A 22,694-nucleotide genomic window follows, 5' to 3' on the forward strand; every position below is an offset into this window, starting at 1 on the left:
TGGAGTTAACTTCCACTCCACCCACAATACCACCAAGAAACCGTCCTATGTCCTCAGAGCACTTAACGCTCTTACAGCAAGAGGTAGAAAGTATGCTTCTAAAAGGCGCTATCGAGCTCGTACCCATCCACGAGCAGGGCACGGGGGTTTACTCCCTCTACTTCTTAATTCCAAAAAAGGACGGGTCGCTCAGGCCTATATTAGACCTGAGACCCCTGAACCAGTACATTCTTTCAGAGCACTTTCACATGCTCACTCTACAGCAAGTCCTTCCGCTTCTCAAGCAGGGAGACTTCCTAGCATCACTGGACCTCAAGGATGCGTACTTCCACATACCCATCCACCCCTCACACAAAAAAAATACCTCAGGTTTACTGTTCAGGGGCAGCACTATCAGTTCAAAGTCCTTCCCTTCGGCGTGACAACAGCGCCCAGGGTTTTCACGAAGTGCCTAGCTACGGTGGCAGCACACTTACGGAGGCAGCATATACACGTCTACCCCTACCTAGACGACTGGCTCGTTCAAGCGAAGTCGGCCCAGCAATGTGCAAGCCATATGTCCCGCACCATTCACCTTCTTCACAGTCTGGGATTCTCACTAAATTACCCAAAGTCCCATCTCCAGCCCGCACACGTACAACAGTACCTGGGCGCGACTATAGACACTCTGGCGGCCTCAGCTCAGCCAAGTTTAGTGAGGATCAACAGCATACAACTGCTGATCTCCAAGTTCAAACCCAATCACTCGCTTCCAGCGCGAGTGTTTATGCAGTTGATAGGCATGATGGCCTCCTGCATCTTCATAGTCCCGCACGCGAGATTACATATGCGCCCACTTCAGGAGTGCCTAGCACGTCAGTGGAATCAGGCTCAAGGACAGTTGAAAGACCTAGTGTTGGTGAGCGGTCGGGCATACAACTCTCTGCATTGGTGGAATCCACAAAACCTTTGCAAGGGCCGACCGTTCCAAGAGCCTGTTCCACAAATAGTACTGACAGCGGACGCGTCTCTCCAGGGATGGGGAGCTCATGTACTCCACTACACAGTGCAGGGACTATGGACGACACAACAGAAGAAGATGCACATCAACCTTCTGGAACTGATGGCAATCTTCCTGGCCATGAAGGCTTTCAAAGTACATCTGTGCAACAAGGTCGTGTTGATCCGGACGGACAACATGACCGCAATGTACTACATACAGAAACAGGGAGGGACACACTCTCCACAGTTGTCTCATCTGGCTCAGAGCATGTGGAAGTGGGCCATTCAGAGGAACATGTTCCTCATGGCGGAACACCTCCCCGGCAAGGACAACCAGATGGCGGATCTGCTCAGCAGACACAGCCACCAGATGCACGAGTGGGAGTTACACCCATCAGTACTCCAACCGTACTTCCAGCAGTGGGGTCACCCAGAGATAGACCTATTCGCGACAAGCGAAAACGCAAAATGCCAAAGCTTCGCCGCCAGATTCCCACATCCGCAGTCGCAGGGCAATGCGATATGGATGAACTGGTCCGGCAGATTTGCGTACGCTTTTCCCCCAGCACCGTTGATACCGCTGGTGGCTCGCAAACTCCGACAACACTCCCTGACACTCGTCCTAGTTGCCCCCACGTGGGCACGCCAGCCGTGGTACACCACCTTCCTCGAACTTTCCGTGGTACCGCATCAAAGGCTGCGGATCAAACCCGCGCATTTGACGCAGAACCATGGAGAGGTTCAGCACCCAGATCCGCAACAGCTGAACCTGGCGATCTGGCTCCTGAAGTCCTAGAGTTTGGCTATCTCAATCTGCCACCTGACTGCATGGACATCATCAAGGAGGCCAGGAGACCCACTACAAGAGCTTGCTATGCAGCCAAATGGAAAAGGTTCGTCATTTATTGCGGTAATAATGACATTAACCCGCTGGACGCATCCATCCACGACATCATATGTTACCTCTTACACCTATACCGATGCAATCTGGCGTACACCTCTATACGTGTCCATTTGACCGCAATATCAGCCTATCTGCAAACCAGGCAGCACCTCTCTCTATTCAGAGTGCCTGCCATCAAAGCATTCTTGGAAGGACTCAAACGAGTCATTCCACCTAGTCACCCACCGGCTCCAATGTGGAACCTCAACTTGGTCCTCACACGCCTGATGGGTCCACCCTTTGAACCTCTACACTCATGCGAGATTCAATTCCTTACCTGGAAAGTAGCCTTCCTGGTAGCGATCACTTCCCTAAGAAGAGTTAGTGAACTCCAGGCACTAACCGTTCAAGAGCCATTTATTCAGGTTCACGCCAACAGGGTCGTACTACGTACCAACCCCAAATTCATGCCCAAAGTAATATCGCAGTTCCACATGAACCAGACTATTGAACTGCCCGTTTTCTTCCAAAACCCACAAACTGTTGCAGAGCGGGCATTACATACACTAGATGTACGGAGGGCCCTCATGTACTACATCGACAGGACTAAACCCTTCAGGAAGACAAAACAACTATTCGTTGCCTTTGCCCCACACCACAAAGGTAACGCCATCTCCAAAGCAGGGATAGCCAGATGGATAGTTAAGTGTATTCAAATCTGTTATCAAAAGGCAAAACGCACATTAACTATTCCACCACGAGCCCACTCAACACGCAAGTTGGGGGCTTCCATGGCCTTCCTAGGAAATATTCCCCTGCATGATATATGCAGAGCAGCCACATGGTCCACTACACACACATTTACAAAACACTATTGCGTAGATGTGCAGTCAAAACAGCAGGCAGCTGTAGGACAGGCTGTTCTCAAAACACTTTTTCAGACCGCTGCAGCTGGCACGGGTAGCCGCCGCCAATAGAGGGCACTGCTATGTATTCTATGCACAGATATGAATTCAGCAGCCCACATGCCTCGAACTGAATATGCTACTTACCAGTATGCATCTGTTCTTGGCATGTAGGGCTGCTGACATTCATATCGCCCTCCCTCCTCCCCGGCGCCTGTCACAGCTGCAGCTCTCAGAATTATTGCAAGCATGGTCATCACTTTCTGTATCTACTCCATCACTGCCACAATGGCGAAAAACAATCTGAGGATGGAGAGGATGCCCATGCGCACTGTAGTCCATGGGAGGAGTCACCTATCCAAGGATACTTCGAAGACTCTTCCAGGACAACAACGTGCAAACATCCGGACCCAACACTAGGCGGCGATCTATGCACAGATATGAATGTCAGCAGCCCTACATGCCAAGAACAGATGCATACTGGTAAGTAGCATATTCATTCTGTCACCCTTTCAATTCCCTCTTTATGATCTGTACATCTTAGTGATGATCATAGCTAGTGTCTATCAACTGTCTGCTTGCTACGTTAGATTCTATCTATTTTGAGTACTAATGTTCTATCAGTTTCTGTTTGTTTTTCCCTCTTTCATAATGATACCATTAATGTTGCTTGTTTTTTACTCTTATTCTGCCTTCTGTGCTCCTTAGCGGTTGTGCACATTAGCAGATTACCAAGTCACCTCATCTATGTTCTCTTTCTTTATCCCCCCAATTGTCTCCCCTCTCTTGATTCCATTATTTCCCTCGCTTCTTTCTCTGGGACTATTTTGTTATGCTAATGCTTTCCAGAGTTTCACTCATAAATATAATCTTTATGCCATGCAAGTTTTATTAGTGAAAATCTGCTCAGCAGTAGTGTAACAATGTAGTCACTGAAAAAAAGAAACAAGCCTAAGAATAGAAAAAAAGGGGGAATTGGTAAAAGCAAGACCAGGTATTTACAGCACTTAGAAATAGAAGTGTGGAATGAAACACTACATAAAAAACAAGTTCTTCTTCTTCTTATTATTATTATAACTATGACGTGAGATCTTTAATAATAATACTAAGCACTTGTTTTATGAATAACATATTTCAGTTTGTAAGTGCTTGAAGTAACAGGTCTTGCTATTACAGAGCATAATGTTACTCATTTGGAAGGATAAAAGACTGAGACTGCTTTGCCATCTTCAAAGTCATGACCTGAAAATCACCACATAATCCAGAAACTAATGTTCATCTCACTTGGTGATCCTGCCAGCTGCAGTTGCATTTGAGATGTGCTTTTGTGACTTGTGTAAGATGTGCCCAAATTGTGTTTATCTGTCTCCTTTTTGAATTCTTGAAGATAGCCAGTCTGTTAGTAGTAGTCTATTCTTTGTTATGTTGCATTAGTCATCAACAGTTTTCATTGTGGTATCATTTTGACATTGAGTTTTTTTCAACATATATTTCCCTTGCCACCACAGCTTCTGGACACCTATCTAATATATTTGATTTGTTGATTGCACACCTGGAAGCGGTATCTTGAAGTAACAGATCTTTTGTATAACCTTTTCCAGTGCAATTGGCTAGGTATCATTCTCTATTCAAAATGAATCTGTGAGAGCTCGATTATATTAAGAGGTTTTGAAGACTTTACCTTTTGGTTTCAACAAGGATCCTAACAATGTCACTTATTCGATTCTAAACTACCTCTAAATTAGTGATCACTGTAGTAGTATGTTTCTCTAGTAGCTTGCATTATTTTTGTTTCATTTAGTGGACTAATCCCTGTATGTAGGCATCAGTGTGCTTTTCTCTAATGTGAAAAGTTTCATGTATGGCATTTCATGAATTTACCTTTAATTACATTCTTCCCAATTTATATGTGAATAGAATTGTAACACTGATTCTGAGATTGAAAATAGACTAGTTTGGAATTGGTGAAGAACATTTCTTTCCTCACTTTAGTGTATCCCGGCCCCTCCTGTCAGATTGCATGCTAATTTCTCCTTCGATTGAATAGTGTGATTGCCATAACCCCCTAAACTCTAAAACTACTTGTGATGTTCGTTAAGGTAGATAGACCTAACAATCTGATTTTGTCAATCACCATTATTTGGCTTGGTTTGGGGAAGAGCTGGTGTATTGCCCCCCACAAATGTGTAAGGCAACGTATATATGTTCACAGATGCTCTGTATTTACATGACTCATCCTATTTTGCAGCCATTGAATTATCATTAAAAGAACAAAGGCAACAGCTTTATCCAAGTACTTCCAGCCTCTTTGCATATAAGCCTGAGGGCCGAAAGGTTCAAGCTATCTATGATTTTGAAGCTGCTGAAGATAATGAGCTAACATTCAAGGCGGGGGAAATCATAACTGTACTTGACGACAGGTAAGCTAACTAAGTCTAGGCAGCTATCTATATGCATCATACATAAGTCTGCAAACCTATGCAACTGTCTCCTTAGCTAGAGCCTACTATGTGATATCTCCATCTGGCAGGTAACTTGGCTTTTGCAATATACGATCTTCATTTACAGTCAAAATTCTTAGAATAATTCCATTATTTGATATTGTTATAAGATATAAAGTCCTGCATGCCCAAATGCAGAAAATGACCCTCAATAAGCCTATCTAGGAACAATTTTCCTAATCTAAATCCCTTCTCAAAAGTAAATCTGAGCACACCTGCTACCTAACTGTCTAAATAAAGATGAACAGGACATCCTGATAGAAGTAAGTTAGAAGAGTTATATACTTTACTGCTATTCATCTGAGTGTGAAGATTCCAGCAGGACCTATTTGAGATGAGCAACCTCAAAAGCCTACTCTAGCAAAGTGTTCTGAATTTTAGCCTAAATCTCCTTAACAAACCATGCTGTTTGATTACAGTCAAAGCAGGGGAGGAGGGCAGGTCCTTCACGATTTCACTTGACATGCTTACGATGCAGGACCAGGACTGCAAATAAGTACCAATTTCTTCTGCATCTGAGGATGCTCATTTATGGTCATACATGTTTGAATAGAAAAGCAAGCTTCAGGCATCTCCCGAGAAGTTCTTGGTTGCAAAGTACAAGAAAAAGACCAAAACTGATTGTACAATATATTTAAGTGTAAAGAGAGCAGTTTGCCCAAAAACTCTTTATTTCTCAATGTTTCCAAAGCATATAAAGTTCCCAGTATAAAACAATATAAAACAATAAACACTTTAAAAAAATCTAGTACATGAATATACCAGATAAAAACCAATAAGATACAAATCAAACCATCAGCACTATAGAGCAGTGCCTTAACCTTTAAATGAATCATAGGAAAGTATACGTAAGCAAGAAGTTCCCCTGTGTACTTAGCTTTTATGGACCGAACAACAGCGTTTGATAGTGTTATTTGGTCTATTTTAATCTCCCTGGGTCTGGAAGAAGCTTTAGTGCACTTGTTAGCTTATTTGCACAGAGGAATGAAAGCTAGAATAAGGATCAGTACCAATGGTGAAGTTTCAGATTAGACCAAACTGTGTTTTAGCCTCGCTTTTATTTATCCTGTATATTAATGACCTTCATCCCTTTTCAACTATTACTATTGACGTCCACAAGATAGGAAGCTCCCCATTACCTGCATTATTGTATTCCGATGATGCAGTGTTGATGGCTCGCACACGGAAGGCCCTCTCTCTCTTAGTGAATGGCTTCGTTAAATTCATGGCATCACTAGATCTGCAAACAAATTTTAATAAGTCCTTCATCCTGTCATGCGGCCCAAAGAAATATAACATGCCATCCCTGAAGTTGGGTGAACATATTTTATCTAGCACTTTTACTTACTTGACCTATAATGACAGTGGCTCTTGGAAAGCACACATAGAAAACAGTCGGAATAAACTGTCTACTCAGCTTGCCTCGCCCCAAGTAAGGGAACGTTTTAGTTCCCTCACTAAAGCACTATAGGGCACAGTGCCTCCCATCTGCGACCTATGGAGCCGAGGTCTGCGGAACAGAGAACTGTCATCAAGTGCAATTAGAGGAAAATTAATTTTGTAGAAAAATGCTGAGAGTGCCAATATCGAGCACTAGTTGTATCTGCCACAATGAGTTGGGTCTCCCCTTTGTTGAAGACTATATTATTGCTTGACCGCTGCTTTTCTGGTATGCAATTTGGCAAAATACAGAAGGAGCACTTACGAAAGACATCATAAAAGATTGCCTCATGTGCTTTAATGGTAGGAAAATCCCCTGGATACAGTGTGTTGAATCCTTCCTGCTCACGATTGGTTTTCGCTAGCTATTTGATAGCCCAGAGGGTCCGGGTACCACCATTAAGAATCAGTTGAGGGCATGTTGGTACCAACTTGGCAGACAGAATAAACAGTGAGTTAGCAAATTCAAGCGTATCGACTTACTTAATTAGAAACCAGGGACGGATCGGTCAACCCCAAAGTTACTTGATTGGCCGTACGAATTACTGCGAACATAACTTATTTTTTCGTTTTAGGGAAAATACAATAAAATACTCCTAGAACTTCCCATTAGGCTTTCAAGCTAACTTTGATATCCGTCCATGTCCCTGTGATGGGAAATCTGGCCAATCTGTGCTGCATTTTTTTTTCTTCTGTAATTTTTATTCTATATACACCAAAACCATCTTATTTCCTGTGATTAAGAAATTACAAATTTGTGATTTTAGAGAAGCTAATAATGCACTACTCCGATTGGATGGTAAAGCTATTATTAACTGTGTTACTTTGTTTTTGAAAGTTGCCGTGCTAGGTCATAAGTCAATGTCTGCACGAGAATTTTAGTTTGCTTTTATAACTACGCCATCTGTGCTTTGAATTGTTGTCCTAGATTTTATATGAATTCTAATTTTTAATTCATCTTATGGCGATGGCAGTCCTGATTTTAAAGTGAATCATGTATATTGTTTGATCTTAACATGGAATTTTATTATATTCTTTTTATCATGTACTTTTACTTTTTGAAATAGTTTAAACCAAATAAAGAAGAATTGAATTGAAACCAATAGCATTATAAAGTGCCTGATACCATCCACATTTACAATAGGTCATATTTGATCAGACCACTAGGCTCCCAAGGAGGGCTTCCTCGTAAATATAAACTTTATAAAGTGCAAAGTGCCATCGGATATTAATAAAATCAATTTCAACAACCCTCAAAACTCCCAGTCAATACAAGATAGATAGATAGATAGATAGATAGATAGATAGATAGATAGATAGATTTTGATTTGATTTAGACCTCTACTGAGGTCAACAAAAAAGATAAAATATTTTTTAAAAAACATTTAAAAAATGTAAGCAAATTATAGCAGCCAAATTCTTTCGGTGGAGATCTAAAAAGCGTTATTAAGCCTTGTACGGTAGTTATATTCTATCTAAGACTTATAGGTTTCAAAAAGCCAGATCTTACCTCTACCAATAGTATGTTTGGATAGTTTGAGATGTATCTTGCACACCTCAATTGCGAAGATCACATAAGCCTGTAATACTGTCAGAATTATTCCAGTTTTTTTGTAAAGAAATTTGTGGTAAAATCCCCAACCGCATTAGAATAATACAGCGTTGCACCGTGTGTTCTAATGTAAACCATAAGTATCCTTGCTGAGTCTTCTATTCTATAGTGTCTGCGTAGTGTGTACACTGTGGTAACTGGGAACAGTGCTTTGACATCGAGCTCATAGCTTATTCTTGGAGTCAGGGTTTTCAAAAATAACCTCAGGAATGCAGGGGTCCAAGACTTTAAAAGTGCTATCGTGCAGTGAGAAAGATCTAACTCTATGTTAAGATTCTTTTTAAAAGTATATTGCATCAACTCGTTTTTAAATGTCTCAAGTTTTAGTAAGCCCCTTAAGGATCCTGCTTCGGCGTGTAATAAATTATCCGCCCATCTTATTATTTTTTAATAGCCCTAGCGAAGGAGCTAACTATGGACAACTCAAAGAGCAATGCTTGGAATAGAACCGCTTGATTAACCTTTATCATTTTACAAAGCAGGTTCCCTTGTCTCTTATTTGTAGCTCCGCATTTATTAATTGGAATGTATTTGAGAGCATAAGATCAAATAAGGGGCAGTTTCAGGCCTATATGTTGAAAATGAGAGGAATCTTGTAGGGTTTGCGTGAAGATTCTCCCCAGGTAGGTATGTTCTTTAGCTACCTCTATTGGCCTTCCGCCGAGTGTCCAGTCAAAATGAGTAAAATGTTTGTTCCCTCTGAAAGGTACTACCTTTTGTTTCAAGAAAGTTTGCTTAAAAAAAAAAAATCTCTCTATAGCTAAATAATGGATTTAAGTTTCGTTGTAGGCTGATTAGTGTAAGATCAAATATAGCCACATCATAGGCATACATTAAAATATGCATGTTAGTAGATGCTATCTTTAGAGGAAAGTTATTTCTTCTAAACAATCAGGGAGGTTGCTTCTAAATAGGGAAAATAGAAGAGGTGCCAAAAGACAGCCCTGTTTTAAGCCATTTGTGTGGTTATTATTCGGGTTAGGCCCTTTTGTACTCTACACTAAGTGGCTGATTATAGTGAGATGACTATCTTTAAAAGATTTTCAGGTATTCCCATCTTCTCTAATTTCTTCCATAGTGTGGGTCTGTCTACTCAGTCAAAAGCAGTTGTAAAATCTACAAACGCACTGTAAACAACCTATGATTTCATTACAAGACCGGAGGCTACCATTATGCATATAACTTTTAATGCGTCTCCAAGCAGCCGCATACATCATAAAGATAAGTGTTCCACAATAGAATATTCAAAACAAGTAAAACGCATGAGCTCCTAGGAAACAGCCTCTTTTGAATGCGGCTCCAAGCAGATAAGTTCATTCGCTTTCTTCTCCATTTGATAATGCCATAGTCCATTGAGTAAATCTTGTTTACAAGATAATGCCTTTTACTTCATTTTAATTATTCTCTGTTTCTTTCCGTTGATTTTACACTATATTTAATGTTTTGCTACTATATTTAATGTTTTGCTACTTGTTGAGTGCATGCGCTTTTGATTTGGTCAAGTACCTCTGCCTCCACCGGCTTCTCCCCCTCCCACCGTCTGGCGTCCCATGTTTGCTTGAATTTGCTGGTGTTTGTCGAGGGGATGCACACCTCGTCTGACCACGTGCTTTTGCCTTTCCGGCTTCAGTCCCTCACTCGCAGCATCCCGCGCCTCATGTTTGCTTAAGAGTTATCTTTATGATGTATGCGGCTTCTTGGAGACGCATTAAAAGTTATATGCATAATGTTAGCCTCCGAGTCTTTAATGAAATCCAGATTCTCCATTCATGTTAATAGGAGAATCGCATTTTCAGTGTTACATATTGGTCAATAATCGTCTGCAGTGTTTCAATGCTCTCTGTTACAGAGCGTTTTGGACGAAATCTGGCTTGAGTCTTGGGAAAACCCCTCTGGCAAAGGCCCAGCCTTTCAATTGGTCCAAGACACTGGCCACAAAGATCTTCCCAGTTGCCTCCAACAGAACAATTTGACAGTAATTATTGGGTATTAAGCGAGAGCCTTTTTTCAAGAGTGGGAACATAATGCTCCCCCACCATGAATTAGGGATTTACCAGTTTCGTAACAGTAAGTAAATATGGGGGCTAGAAATTTACTCCATTGTTCTGGATTGCTTTGAAGGACTTTGACTGGGATTTTGTCGGGACCATTGTGGAAATGTGGATTTTCCTGATCAGTTATGTCCCCTATCTTGGACCCCAACGGTTCTATATACATGTTACAAGTACATGTATGTTCCCTCCAGTTCCAGTTTCTAAGACGCAAACATATGTGTGTCTATCGTCAACATGTTCTCTGTCAGATCCGCCATCAATGGGCTGGATATTCGATTCCTAGGTATGACAGGCCACCGACTTTATATGGCTAAGTTACTCCATTTTTACAGTTCAGGCGAGTAGGCCCGATTCTGTCCTCAAAGCCTTTCCCTGCTCTCTGTCTCTGACAGCTTCAGCTTGAGCTCGCATCTGTATCCATGAACTTTGTCCTACTCCCTGTGCAGCTAACGGTGCCTGCCTCGGCCAGTTTTCGCCTGTCTGCCAAGAAGTTGTATTTCACCTTCGAATTATCTATTTTGCTCTCCAGCCGATGCATTCCTGTCCAGTGATTTAGGTAAACATTTCCTTTAGCTCACAAGCAAAGGACTCAGCCTTTCCGTCCTCCTGCAAGTGATTCATAGCCCTGTTGCCATGGAAAGTTTTCTGCCCCTCGCATCTCATATAGACACTTAGACGCTTGTACACGCACACACAGTTAGTATAGAATAGATTCTGTCCGAGAGTCCTTCCTTGTGGATAACATAGTTCTCTAAACATAGGATGTTAGATATGATTTGGGATTAGGTTGACTTGACCCCTCAGACTTTTCGTCTCCATATGTAGAGTTAATGTCAAGTCCCCTTCACCCCCTAGTTGCACGTCAATTACACGTCATACTGCTGCGCGCGCATCTATGCCAAGTATTATCTTATAGATCCACCTATGTCTGATAATTCTAACCAATCATGTTTCTTTTATTCCTTATTACGCCTAGTTTCGATTATGTCACTGTTTTGTCACTTTTCTTATCAAATGTTACGCCTTCTACATTCGTTTCATTGTAATGTACTTATTATAAAAATACATGTCTGTTAATAAATTATTGTACTTCACTTCCTGAACCCTCGTGGTGACGGAACCTGAAGGCCGCGACTCGAGTCGGCCATTTTGAATGGAATAAAGCCCATTTAGAAAACCTCTTATACCACGGATTCTGCCTCTTGTTATTTTGAGCTATTTACTTTATTTTAAGATTCCGTATGAAATTCAGTCCGGTATTTTATTTACCACATAATGGCGCCCGAACAGGGACACTTTCTCATCTCACGCGCCGGCGGTGCGTTGCAGGCCCGGTCTCCTGCCACAGCTGGACGGACCATAAACGCGTACCAGCAGGATTTCCTGTAAGCTCCCTCCGGTCAAGCGGGGGCGACTGAGGCTGCGATCAACCCAGACGAGGCGGTGAGAAGTGCGAAGTATCCCGACCAGAGCCTAGCTGAGAGAGCAAGATCCGAGGTATACAGAGGCCCACCAGGTTTTCCGAAATCCCGACGTCCAGAGGGTCCGATGTCCGCAGTTATCGAGTCCTGTCCATTCTCTGAGGCCTTCCGTTTCAAGGAGCTACTCGGTGAGTACCATCGCCGGGGAGGCGTGTTGACGCGCACATAGGTTGTGCCGGTCAAGACGGATTTGGGTACACAAATCCGGTCTGCACTGTTTAGCAGTGTATATGTACTGTTTAGCAGTATATCAAGTATTCCGAAGTATTCAGTTATTGTCAAGAATTCAGCGTGGTGATTAGTTAGGCAGACTGTCATCATTGTCGATCATTGTTATAATGTTTAATGTTTAATGTTTAAAGTATTCAGAAATGTCTTGCATATTGTGGTATGAATGACTGTTCATTGTTCACTGTTCATTTATGGTGTTTTTCGTATTAAGAAAATTCAAGAGTAAGTATCAGATCAGTTGTCAATATGCCGCTCTTCTCGAAGTTAAGACAGATTACTACCAGAAAAGGGGTGCTTGAAGAAGCAGTTCCTATTCCTCCTAGGGACACCCCAGGGCATTTTATGTACCATAAACATGGCTTAGATGCCATATTGTTTCTTGATCTATGGGTAGATTATACCAAAGGATTACCGGAAAGTCAAAGGTGGCCCATAGCGGGAACCTGGGATGCAGAGTGCATCATGAAAGTGGAGGAAGAGTTATGGAAAAGAAAGGTCAGACAGTCACAGAAAGACGCTGTTGAGTTATGGCGTAAAGAATCTCATAGACGAACAGAAAAAGCACGTAGACAAGAAGAGAGGAGTAAAGAAAGTTCAAATAAAGTTCAAGAAAATCTATTAATTGAGGAAGGTATCCGAGTGAAATCAGAACAAGTGAATAGACAAAGAAATGCTCTTATGAATGGTATGTATCCCCTTCTAGCCGAAGGACTACCTAAGGCTGTTACAGAGATGCCAAAAGACTTGCCACCCCCATTATTTCCAATTAAGGTACATCCAAAGGGGCATCCCAGAACCGCAGAAGATGTTTTTCTTTCCTCATATCTAGACGATGCAGCTCCCGAGTATGCTAACGCCACACCACATAGACCATCTGGCAGAGGGGTTCAACGTCAGGATCAGGTATCTGTCCCCGTGCAACAGCAAGTTCCGACACAAGCGTCGGCAAGCACATCTGTTTCCGCATCTGTCTCCGCAGTCGACTCTACAGAGGTATCAACACCCATAGTTGCTGTGTCACTTTCGACGAACCCTTTCACACCCGACGCCCCAGATGGGGCCACGGGAGGTGCTAGCAGTACTTTTACACCACCTAGAATAAATAAACTTGTCTTTCAAGAGTCAACACATTCACGTACACCAAAATTCGTAAATGAACGTACGCTTAAGGAACTCCTTGTAAATTGTAGATATGACCCCGTGGTCGGTAAAGAGGACGAAATGGTCCTGGCATCATTACGTATCAGGCGAGCCGCAGAGTATTTAGCAAGGTTACCAGGGATGACTACGCATCTAGATAACATATATCATTTTGTTCAAACAGGACGAGATCCAGGATGTATTAACAGAGCTATGGAATTCCAGAAAGTAGAGATACAGGGGGAACTGTTACGTTTCCTCATAAACTGTGTAATCAGAAATCAAGATCGTCCGGGGGTAGACCCGAATGCAATGCTTATTCTTACAAGATGGAGTCAGAATATATCAGAAGGGAGACACGATAAGCAAAATTGTATAATAGCCATGTGCCGAAAAATACGTAAAGAAATAGAGCGTATTCATGAAGAAAGATTGGGAACAGACGAGTTTGAGCAAGATGAAGTGTCCGAATCAGGGAACTCTGCAAGACAGTCAGAGACCATAGCCTATGTAGGCAGAGGAAGATCTTGTGAAAATACTAGATGTTTTTCTGATCCAATACACTCTGTATGTCCAAATAATAGCAGAACGTATCCGACGCCTGTAATGAATCTGAAGTCTCCTGAACATTTGTTTCAAGCCGCAGATAAAATACTACGAGAACGAAGGGGTTATCACCTCCTCGATTCCATAGATGAGCAAGAATTAGCCAGATCAGCCGTTCACTGGATTGTTAGTCCTGAAAAATACGGTGATGAGACCGTAGCACACACGTTTCTCAACCTCAGTACAGATGAACAACGTTTAGCTGGAATCTATATGATTCAGCAACTCCTCATATTATATAAGAGCCAACATACTGACCCTGGTCCTTTACCTGATATATTAACGGAACTACTTACGTACAGATGGAGAGGTTCTAGTAACAAGCTAATTAAAGAGATATTAGTGTCACGTAAGCAGTACGTCCTTTTTGTAAATCCAGATTCTCTCTCCTTGCCCCCCAGAGAAAGAGCACCGTACTACATGGATAGACAAAATCCTTTACGGGAAGTGCACCCAATAAAAGGCGAAGACAATGAGTTTCACCGTGTATTTGTTTACACACCCATATCAAAAATGGAATTATTAGAAATGAAGAAAGTAGTACCTAGTCATGACAAAGACCCAGCGGGTTTCCACCGAGAAATTAAAGACATGTTACTGATGGGAGAGTACACCTTTCCTGATATTATGACGATATTAAAGGTGCTTTTGCCTGCTGGCATTTATGAAAAACTAAAAGAAAAAGAGTGGGAAGTGGGAGACCAAAAGATAGACTGGACAGTATTAGCAGAGGAAGAAAGGAGCCGAACTGCAGGTTCGGGGCTCGGGGATAAAGTTAAACTATTACCAGGTTTACTAGTACAGGTACTGCCACGTTTATTAACTACAAAAAAGGAAGATTGGGGTGCAATCACAGCCTGTAAACAAAAGCAAGATGAAGACACAAGCGATTATTATGCTCGATTTGAAAAATGTTTTGGTATAAATAGTGGTATAAAAGCAAGTAGTGATTCATATCCACATTTATTTGTGACAAAATTAGTGGAAAATGCATTGCCCCCAGTGAAGAATAGAATATTGAAATTCGAGAGTACCTGGCAAAGTAACACTCCGTCGCAAATGCTACAAATGTTACAGTATCATCACAATAGAATTAGGGATGAACAAGAACACGAGCATAGACGCATGAAGGATACAAAAATGAAAATGCTAGTTTCTCAGACAGTACCAGCAGATGGTCACAAAAAGGGTGTGACACATTCTGGTGATTCTGCAGTTCCTGTAAAAGGAACCTGCAATTACTGTAAACAACTAGGCCATTATGTACACGATTGTCCAGTCCTGAAACGTAATATAGCTACAGGTATTGCAAAAGAGAGACCACGATTAGTTAGACAAGATCAGAATGAACAAGGAGCTATGCAGCATGGACAGTCCATGCCAGTTCAGCAACAGTCCATGCCAGCCTCACAGCAACCCATACAGTTTGTGCCAGCTGCACCACCGTTGCCTGCTACTGCCACACAAACCACAACACGACAAATGTATCAGACTGCACAGTATGAATACCCTGAGTATCAGCGTTACGCATGAACCAGCCTAGAGAGGGAAGTTGACTTACCGCTTATCGAGATTCCGGTAGATCAAGAAGGACCTTATGTACATAGTGAATTATTAGGTCAAGATAGAAAATTCTTACTCGATACAGGGGCAAGTCGAACAACCATAAAACGTAGTGAAGTTCCAGGGGCACCCCTCTCAGGCTCTCAAAATGTTTCCCTTGGTTTTTCAGGAAAACCTATTGTTAATGAAGTATCACAGCCTCTACCACTTACGATAGGACCTTTGACACGAACTACAGATTTATTGCTTACTAAATCATGCCCAGAAAATCTGTTAGGAATTAAAACTCTGAAAGCACTAGGAGCCATAATATGTTGTTCTCCGGAAGGAGTAAGGTTGTTTTTGCGTGATTTTAAAGGTCACTATGTGTCTAGAGACATGGATCCCCGACTACAGACTTTACCAGTACATCTATGGGCACAAGGCCCTACGGATGTTGGCTGCATGAACATTACACCCTATCGAGTTACATTGAAAGCAGGAGTGGTACTACCACGAATGCGACAATACAAGTTACCGCATGATGCTGTAGTGGCTTTGCTGAAAATCATTGATGAGCTAATTGCCCAGGGAGTAGTTGTAGAAACAGACTCCAATGTATGTAATTCACCGATAATTCCGATTCTTAAACGAACTGATCCTACTGCCCCACCAGTGTACCGATTGGTTATTGATTTGCGTGAACTAAACAAGTGTATTGTACCACAATTCCCTGTGGTCCCTGATATATCATCATTGTTGACAGCAATTGATTCCGAAGCAACATTTTTTACTGTAATTGATCTCAAGAATGCCTTTTTCAGCGTCCCAATAGATCCGGAAAGCCAATACTTGTTCGGATTCAGTTTAAATGGGCGCAGCTTTAAATTCTCACGCGCTCCTCAAGGATTTACAGAAAGCCCCAGCATCTACAGCCAAGCACTGAAACGAGAACTTGACAGTATCCACATGCCAGTCAATACTGCACTGCTTCAATATGTCGATGATCTGCTGATCACCGCGAGAAGCGAGTCAGAATGTGAAAAAGCTTCTCTGACAGTTTTACATTTCCTAGCCGACAAGGGGCACAAGGTGTCCCCTTCTAAGCTGCAATTCTGTGTTCAGCGAGTTATTTATCTTGGTCACTCGCTGTCCAAGGAGGGAAGGCAGCTTACACCAGATCGCATCCAGTTAATTGCTAACATGTCAATACCCCGGACACAAAAGGAGGTGCGAGCTTTCATAGGCCTCACTTCATATTGTAGGCAGTGGATCCCTCAGTACGCATTTCTAGCAAAACCACTCATTCAGTTAACCACACAGGAGGCAGCCACATCGACTGTTCTCCCTTGGACTCAGGAACATACACAAGCTTTTGAAAGCCTAAAGAAAGCTTTATGTCAAGCACCTGTTTTAGCAACACCATGTTATAGCAAACCTTTTACACTCTTTGTTACAGAACGCGAAGGTACTGCCTTGTCAGTACTCACTCAGGATCAAGCAGGATCACGCAAGCCATGTGCTTATTTTTCCAGTACATTAGATCCCGTAGCTCAGGCTTTGCCTGCATGCCTGAAATCAGTGGCAGCGACAGCTTTAGCAATCAGACAAAGCGATGCCATAGTATTAGGACACCCATTGACAGTTCAAGTACCACATGCAGTAGAGGTTCTTGTGAACCGAACACAAACACAACACTTGACCATAGCAAGACTTACCGGTTATGAACTGACATTGTTTCAACCACACATAGAGATCCGACGGTGTAATACATTGAATCCTGCTACACTATTACCTGTAATTGGAACAGACCCACTAGCTCATGATTGTGTTGAAATCATTGAAATAAAGACGAAACCTAGACATGACTTGACAGACGTTCCATTGTTAGATCCAGACCTGACGTTGTATGTAGACGGATCATGCATGAGAGCAAGTACAGGAGATTTAGTGGCCGCGTATGCAGTCACAACAGACACTGAAGTTATTGAGACACATTGTATAGATACTCTGTCAGCCCAAGCAGCAGAACTTATTGCTCTAACGCAAGCCTGTATTCAAGCCACAAATAAGAAAGTTAATGTATACACTGACTCACGTTATGCATTCGGAGTTGTACACGACTTCGGCGTGCTGTGGCGAGAGAGAGGTTATCTAACGTCCCATGGTGCCCACATTCAGCACGGGCCCCTCATTCATGCCTTGTTAGACGCAATACATCTACCCACTGCTATATCGATTATGAAATGTAAAGCACACACGAAGGTTACTGATACCATTTCTCAAGGAAATGATTTAGCTGACCGAACAGCTAAACAGACTGCTCAGAATCGCACATTAGACATGACAAAGCCAATAGTTCAGACCCCAACACAGTGTATGACAATTAAGGATCCCGCACTTGACGTAATTGACATACAGACACATGCCACAGCAGAAGAAATAAAGAAGTGGACGGAACTAGGAGGGATCCAGACAGATCAAGGATGGATGACGAAGGAGAAATCTGTATGGTTTCTCCCTGATTCCATGGTTCAAGCCATTATAGCTACAGTTCACAGTCCAGCACATTTGGGAGAGAAGGCTATGCTAGACAGCATTCAGCACATTTGGTTCAACAAACATTTACGAGCAGCAGCTAAACAAAAAGTTCGTACCTGTATGATATGTTGTCAGTTTAATCCAGGAAAGAGTGTTCCCGTAGAGCAGGGTGGATTTCAGCCTCCTGACCATCCTTTTGAAGTCCTCCAGATGGATTATATTCAGATGGAACGTTGTCGAGGATTCAAATATGTCCTCGTAGTTGTCTGCGCTCTCTCCCGTTGGACAGAGGCGTATCCCGTATCAGATTACACTGCCCCGACTACTGCCAAACAGTTAGTTCGAGAATTCTTCCCACGGTACGGTTTACCACGTGTTGTATATTCAGATAACGGCCAGCCTTTCTCATCCGAATTAATGAAACATGTCTCACTCTTGTTGGGATATCAGTGGAAATTCCACTGTGTCCGACACCCCGAGGCAGCAGGTCTCGTGGAACGACATAATCAACTTTTAAAAATCAGACTGTCTAAAATATGTCAGGAAAAGGGTGTGGACTGGATAGTAGCCTTACCAGTTGCGCTATTTTACATGAGGATGGTAGCACACTCTCGAACAGGGCTATCCCCGTATGAGGTGATCTTTGGTAGACCACCGAATATGTGGGGGACGCCTATACCCCGTAAAATAACTGATGTTGACTGTAATATGCTGACAGATTACCTGGCTTCCTTGATGTCTGCACTACAATCTTGTCGTTCACAGGTAATCGCAGCTTTTCCCGACAACACCGAGGTGAAACCTCATGATGTAATTCCTGGCGATTATGTCCTCGTCAGGAATTTCGACAGGAAAAGTCAACTGGAGCCCAGGTGGAAAGCACCCAAGTTGGTCCTGTTGACCACAAGAACAGCCGTGAAGATCGAGGGACGTAAAGGGTGGATTCATTCAAGTCACGTCAAAAAATTTCATGGACTACCTTCAGATATAGACACTGTGCCCTGCACTCCCTCACAGACTGATTCAAAACTTCCTTTTGTTGAACAGAATGACTCTCAGTACTATAAATTAAAGCTTAGGCCCAAACAGTCGAGCAATTTGATTGTTTAAGTCCTCTCCAAGGTGAAGCGGTTGAATTGTCTCCGACATGTATCCCTTGGACCTGAGTAGAGAAAATACCCGAGAAATGTTGAAACGACAGGCGTATTGTAAATCACTGCGTAGCTACTGTATGAGGACATTATTAATTTTGTTTTTATTGAGTATTTTAGTAATTATTACGAGTGTGATTTTGCACATATATCATCCTATCTCTAGACATGTTTATAATGTTGCTGCAGAACATTCTTTTAGTGACCTACCCCCACATGAGTTGTCCTATAGACTTGCGCTGCGCAATAACACCTTCATTAGTATGTTACATCATTCCCATCAGACTAGTAATGCCACCAATTGTTGGGTGTGTGGCCGACTTCCTCCCTATCAGAATAACAAAGGAGTTCTGCCTTTCTTTCCACATCCATTCACACACAATGGCTCCTGTGGAGCATGGTTTAGTTTATTAAATTCCATAGACCCAGACACAGCAGTTTATCAACAACATTGGATATGGGGAAATCTGAATCTAGTTTTATTCAAAGTCTGTCACCCTAATAAGGAGGGTCACCCCAGTAGAACAGGAACTGATTTAGAAAATGAAGTGTATAAATTAGGTAATTTTACGCCTAATCTTATGATTTTGAATGTCAAATCCGAAGTTGAACTAATTCTGCCCACTATGTCAGTATTTCCAGTTAAGGGTGAATTATGTGTAAGAAAAGTTGGTTCCATACATATGGGCCATAGCCAATGCGTTACTACAGTAGAATATAGTGATCAAGGTAAATCTTCATTTAGAGCTTCTCGCCATTCTTACTTCATATGTGGTCAGACGGCATATATGCGTCTGCCTCTAGATTGGGATGGCACCTGTTACATAGCATTCCTTTTGCCACCTGTTTTCTTAGCTCCCCCTGATTATTATCGAAATGTTCATTTAGTACACAATAGAGAGCAAAGAGATCTCCCAGTTGTCGATTATACTGAGACAGCATGGGACAAGTATGTAGATTTCAATAAAGGTATCTTTCCCTATATAGGTACTATATCAAATAGTAAGCTGATACGTAGACTAACCAAGACTCTTGAAGCTGTAGTAAACGAGACTATAGCCGCCCTAGGCAATCTGACAGAGGAACAATCAGTGATGAGAATTGTTGTTCTCCAGAATCGTCTTGTCCTTGACGTCATCCTGGCCGATAGGGGCGGAGCTTGCAGGGTCATCGGATCCAGCTGCTGCATATTCATACCAGAAAATTCGCCATCTGTATATAAAGCTATAACACGCCTTCATAAGATTGTAAGCCAGATACACGAGAATCCAGGCACTTGGACGTGGTCCGGGTGGTTTTGGAGTGTGATATCAGCCTGGGGATGGAGAGTTCTATCCTTCCTAGGTATTGGCCTTCTTATGCTCTTCAGTTGTTGTTTATGCCTACAATGTGGACCAGCGATTTGTGGTCTGTGTGCCACATCATGCATTCCATATCACAGTTCTCGTTCAAAATACCGGAAGAAGAAGGAAGAAGAAATGATGCTCCATGAGCAAATCGATGGAATGATGAAGATTGATATCTCTTGAAGGGCAAGTAGGGGACAAGGAGGGAATGTGGAAATGTGGATTTTCCTGATCAGTTATGTCCCCTATCTTGGACCCCAACGGTTCTATATACATGTTACAAGTACATGTATGTTCCCTCCAGTTCCAGTTTCTAAGACGCAAACATATGTGTGTCTATCGTCAACATGTTCTCTGTCAGATCCGCCATCAATGGGCTGGATATTCGATTCCTAGGTATGACAGGCCACCGACTTTATATGGCTAAGTTACTCCATTTTTACAGTTCAGGCGAGTAGGCCCGATTCTGTCCTCAAAGCCTTTCCCTGCTCTCTGTCTCTGACAGCTTCAGCTTGAGCTCGCATCTGTATCCATGAACTTTGTCCTACTCCCTGTGCAGCTAACGGTGCCTGCCTCGGCCAGTTTTCGCCTGTCTGCCAAGAAGTTGTATTTCACCTTCGAATTATCTATTTTGCTCTCCAGCCGATGCATTCCTGTCCAGTGATTTAGGTAAACATTTCCTTTAGCTCACAAGCAAAGGACTCAGCCTTTCCGTCCTCCTGCAAGTGATTCATAGCCCTGTTGCCATGGAAAGTTTTCTGCCCCTCGCATCTCATATAGACACTTAGACGCTTGTACACGCACACACAGTTAGTATAGAATAGATTCTGTCCGAGAGTCCTTCCTTGTGGATAACATAGTTCTCTAAACATAGGATGTTAGATATGATTTGGGATTAGGTTGACTTGACCCCTCAGACTTTTCGTCTCCATATGTAGAGTTAATGTCAAGTCCCCTTCACCCCCTAGTTGCACGTCAATTACACGTCATACTGCTGCGCGCGCATCTATGCCAAGTATTATCTTATAGATCCACCTATGTCTGATAATTCTAACCAATCATGTTTCTTTTATTCCTTATTACGCCTAGTTTCGATTATGTCACTGTTTTGTCACTTTTCTTATCAAATGTTACGCCTTCTACATTCGTTTCATTGTAATGTACTTATTATAAAAATACATGTCTGTTAATAAATTATTGTACTTCACTTCCTGAACCCTCGTGGTGACGGAACCTGAAGGCCGCGACTCGAGTCGGCCATTTTGAATGGAATAAAGCCCATTTAGAAAACCTCTTATACCACGGATTCTGCCTCTTGTTATTTTGAGCTATTTACTTTATTTTAAGATTCCGTATGAAATTCAGTCCGGTATTTTATTTACCACACCATCGCTGCGGAAGATGTGGCATCCTGTATATATTGAGCAATTTGTCGTTCAGTTGGTGCTGAGATATCCCGGCTCTTTTTAATGTTCATATGGTTGTATTTGCCAGAGTTGTCGGAGATCTTCTTTACTTTATATAGGTCAAGAATATATTTTTCCCAATCAAGCGACGATATGGGAGAGGCTTGTAAGGATTTTTTTGTTCCTGTTGCTTTAGCTATTATGCTCCAGAATGCTGTGCTGTTTTTTTGCTTGACTGCACTTAAAGATGTACCTAATTTTTATCCTTTAGTTCTTGACTTCTTCTTTCTTTTTTCCGTTTACAAGTTTTTTGTACTTTGAGGTTTCTTTCTGCCTGTCCCCTGAATAATTCAGAAATTGTAGTCTAATTAATTTATTTGAGTTGATTGTTGCTAGATCTGATTACTTTCTATTTGGTCTATTGATTTCCTTTTCCAGGAAATGTGATATTTGGAGGAAACAGTATTTATAAAAGCTGTTATGGGTCAATGGGACAATTATGTTGGTCCAGTAGTGAAGAGATTATTGCAGATGTTCATTTTAGTGCTGTTTGTACTCCATGTTATCCGCACTTCTTTTTGATCAATTACCGCGTTACCATTCACCTGCATTAAGGCACATGGAGAGGTAAGCAGTAATGAAACTTCAGTCTTCAGATACAGAATTGTGTTATCACTTTCCTGTGTGAATTGTGAATTTAAATATAGGGCTTTTTCAATTAAATCCTGGCTGCAAATTATGTAATCCAAAATAGAGAAGCTAAAAGTTCCCTTTGTCGTGAATGCGGTTAGGACATCTCCTTCTACTCTTCTGTTCAATATTACTCTATTGATTTCGTTCACTAATTCGAGAAGTATTTTCCTTCGCTTATCTG

General features: G+C 42.1%; 1 protein-coding gene across 2 annotated transcripts in view; it reads left to right on the forward strand.

Annotated features, from left to right (window-relative positions):
* Positions 1-22,694, forward strand: part of STAM (signal transducing adaptor molecule) — a 249,266-nt gene that overhangs the window by 105,529 nt on the left and 121,043 nt on the right. For both annotated transcript variants that reach the window (XM_085631519.1, XM_085631520.1), the window contains exon 7: positions 5,018-5,189. In XM_085631519.1, the coding sequence (XP_085487645.1) occupies positions 5,018-5,189 (172 nt within the window). The remainder of the gene's footprint in view (positions 1-5,017; positions 5,190-22,694) is intronic.

The sequence above is a fragment of the Triturus cristatus genome, chromosome 10, assembly GCF_964204655.1.
Source record: "Triturus cristatus chromosome 10, aTriCri1.1, whole genome shotgun sequence".
NCBI lineage: Eukaryota > Metazoa > Chordata > Amphibia > Caudata > Salamandridae > Triturus > Triturus cristatus.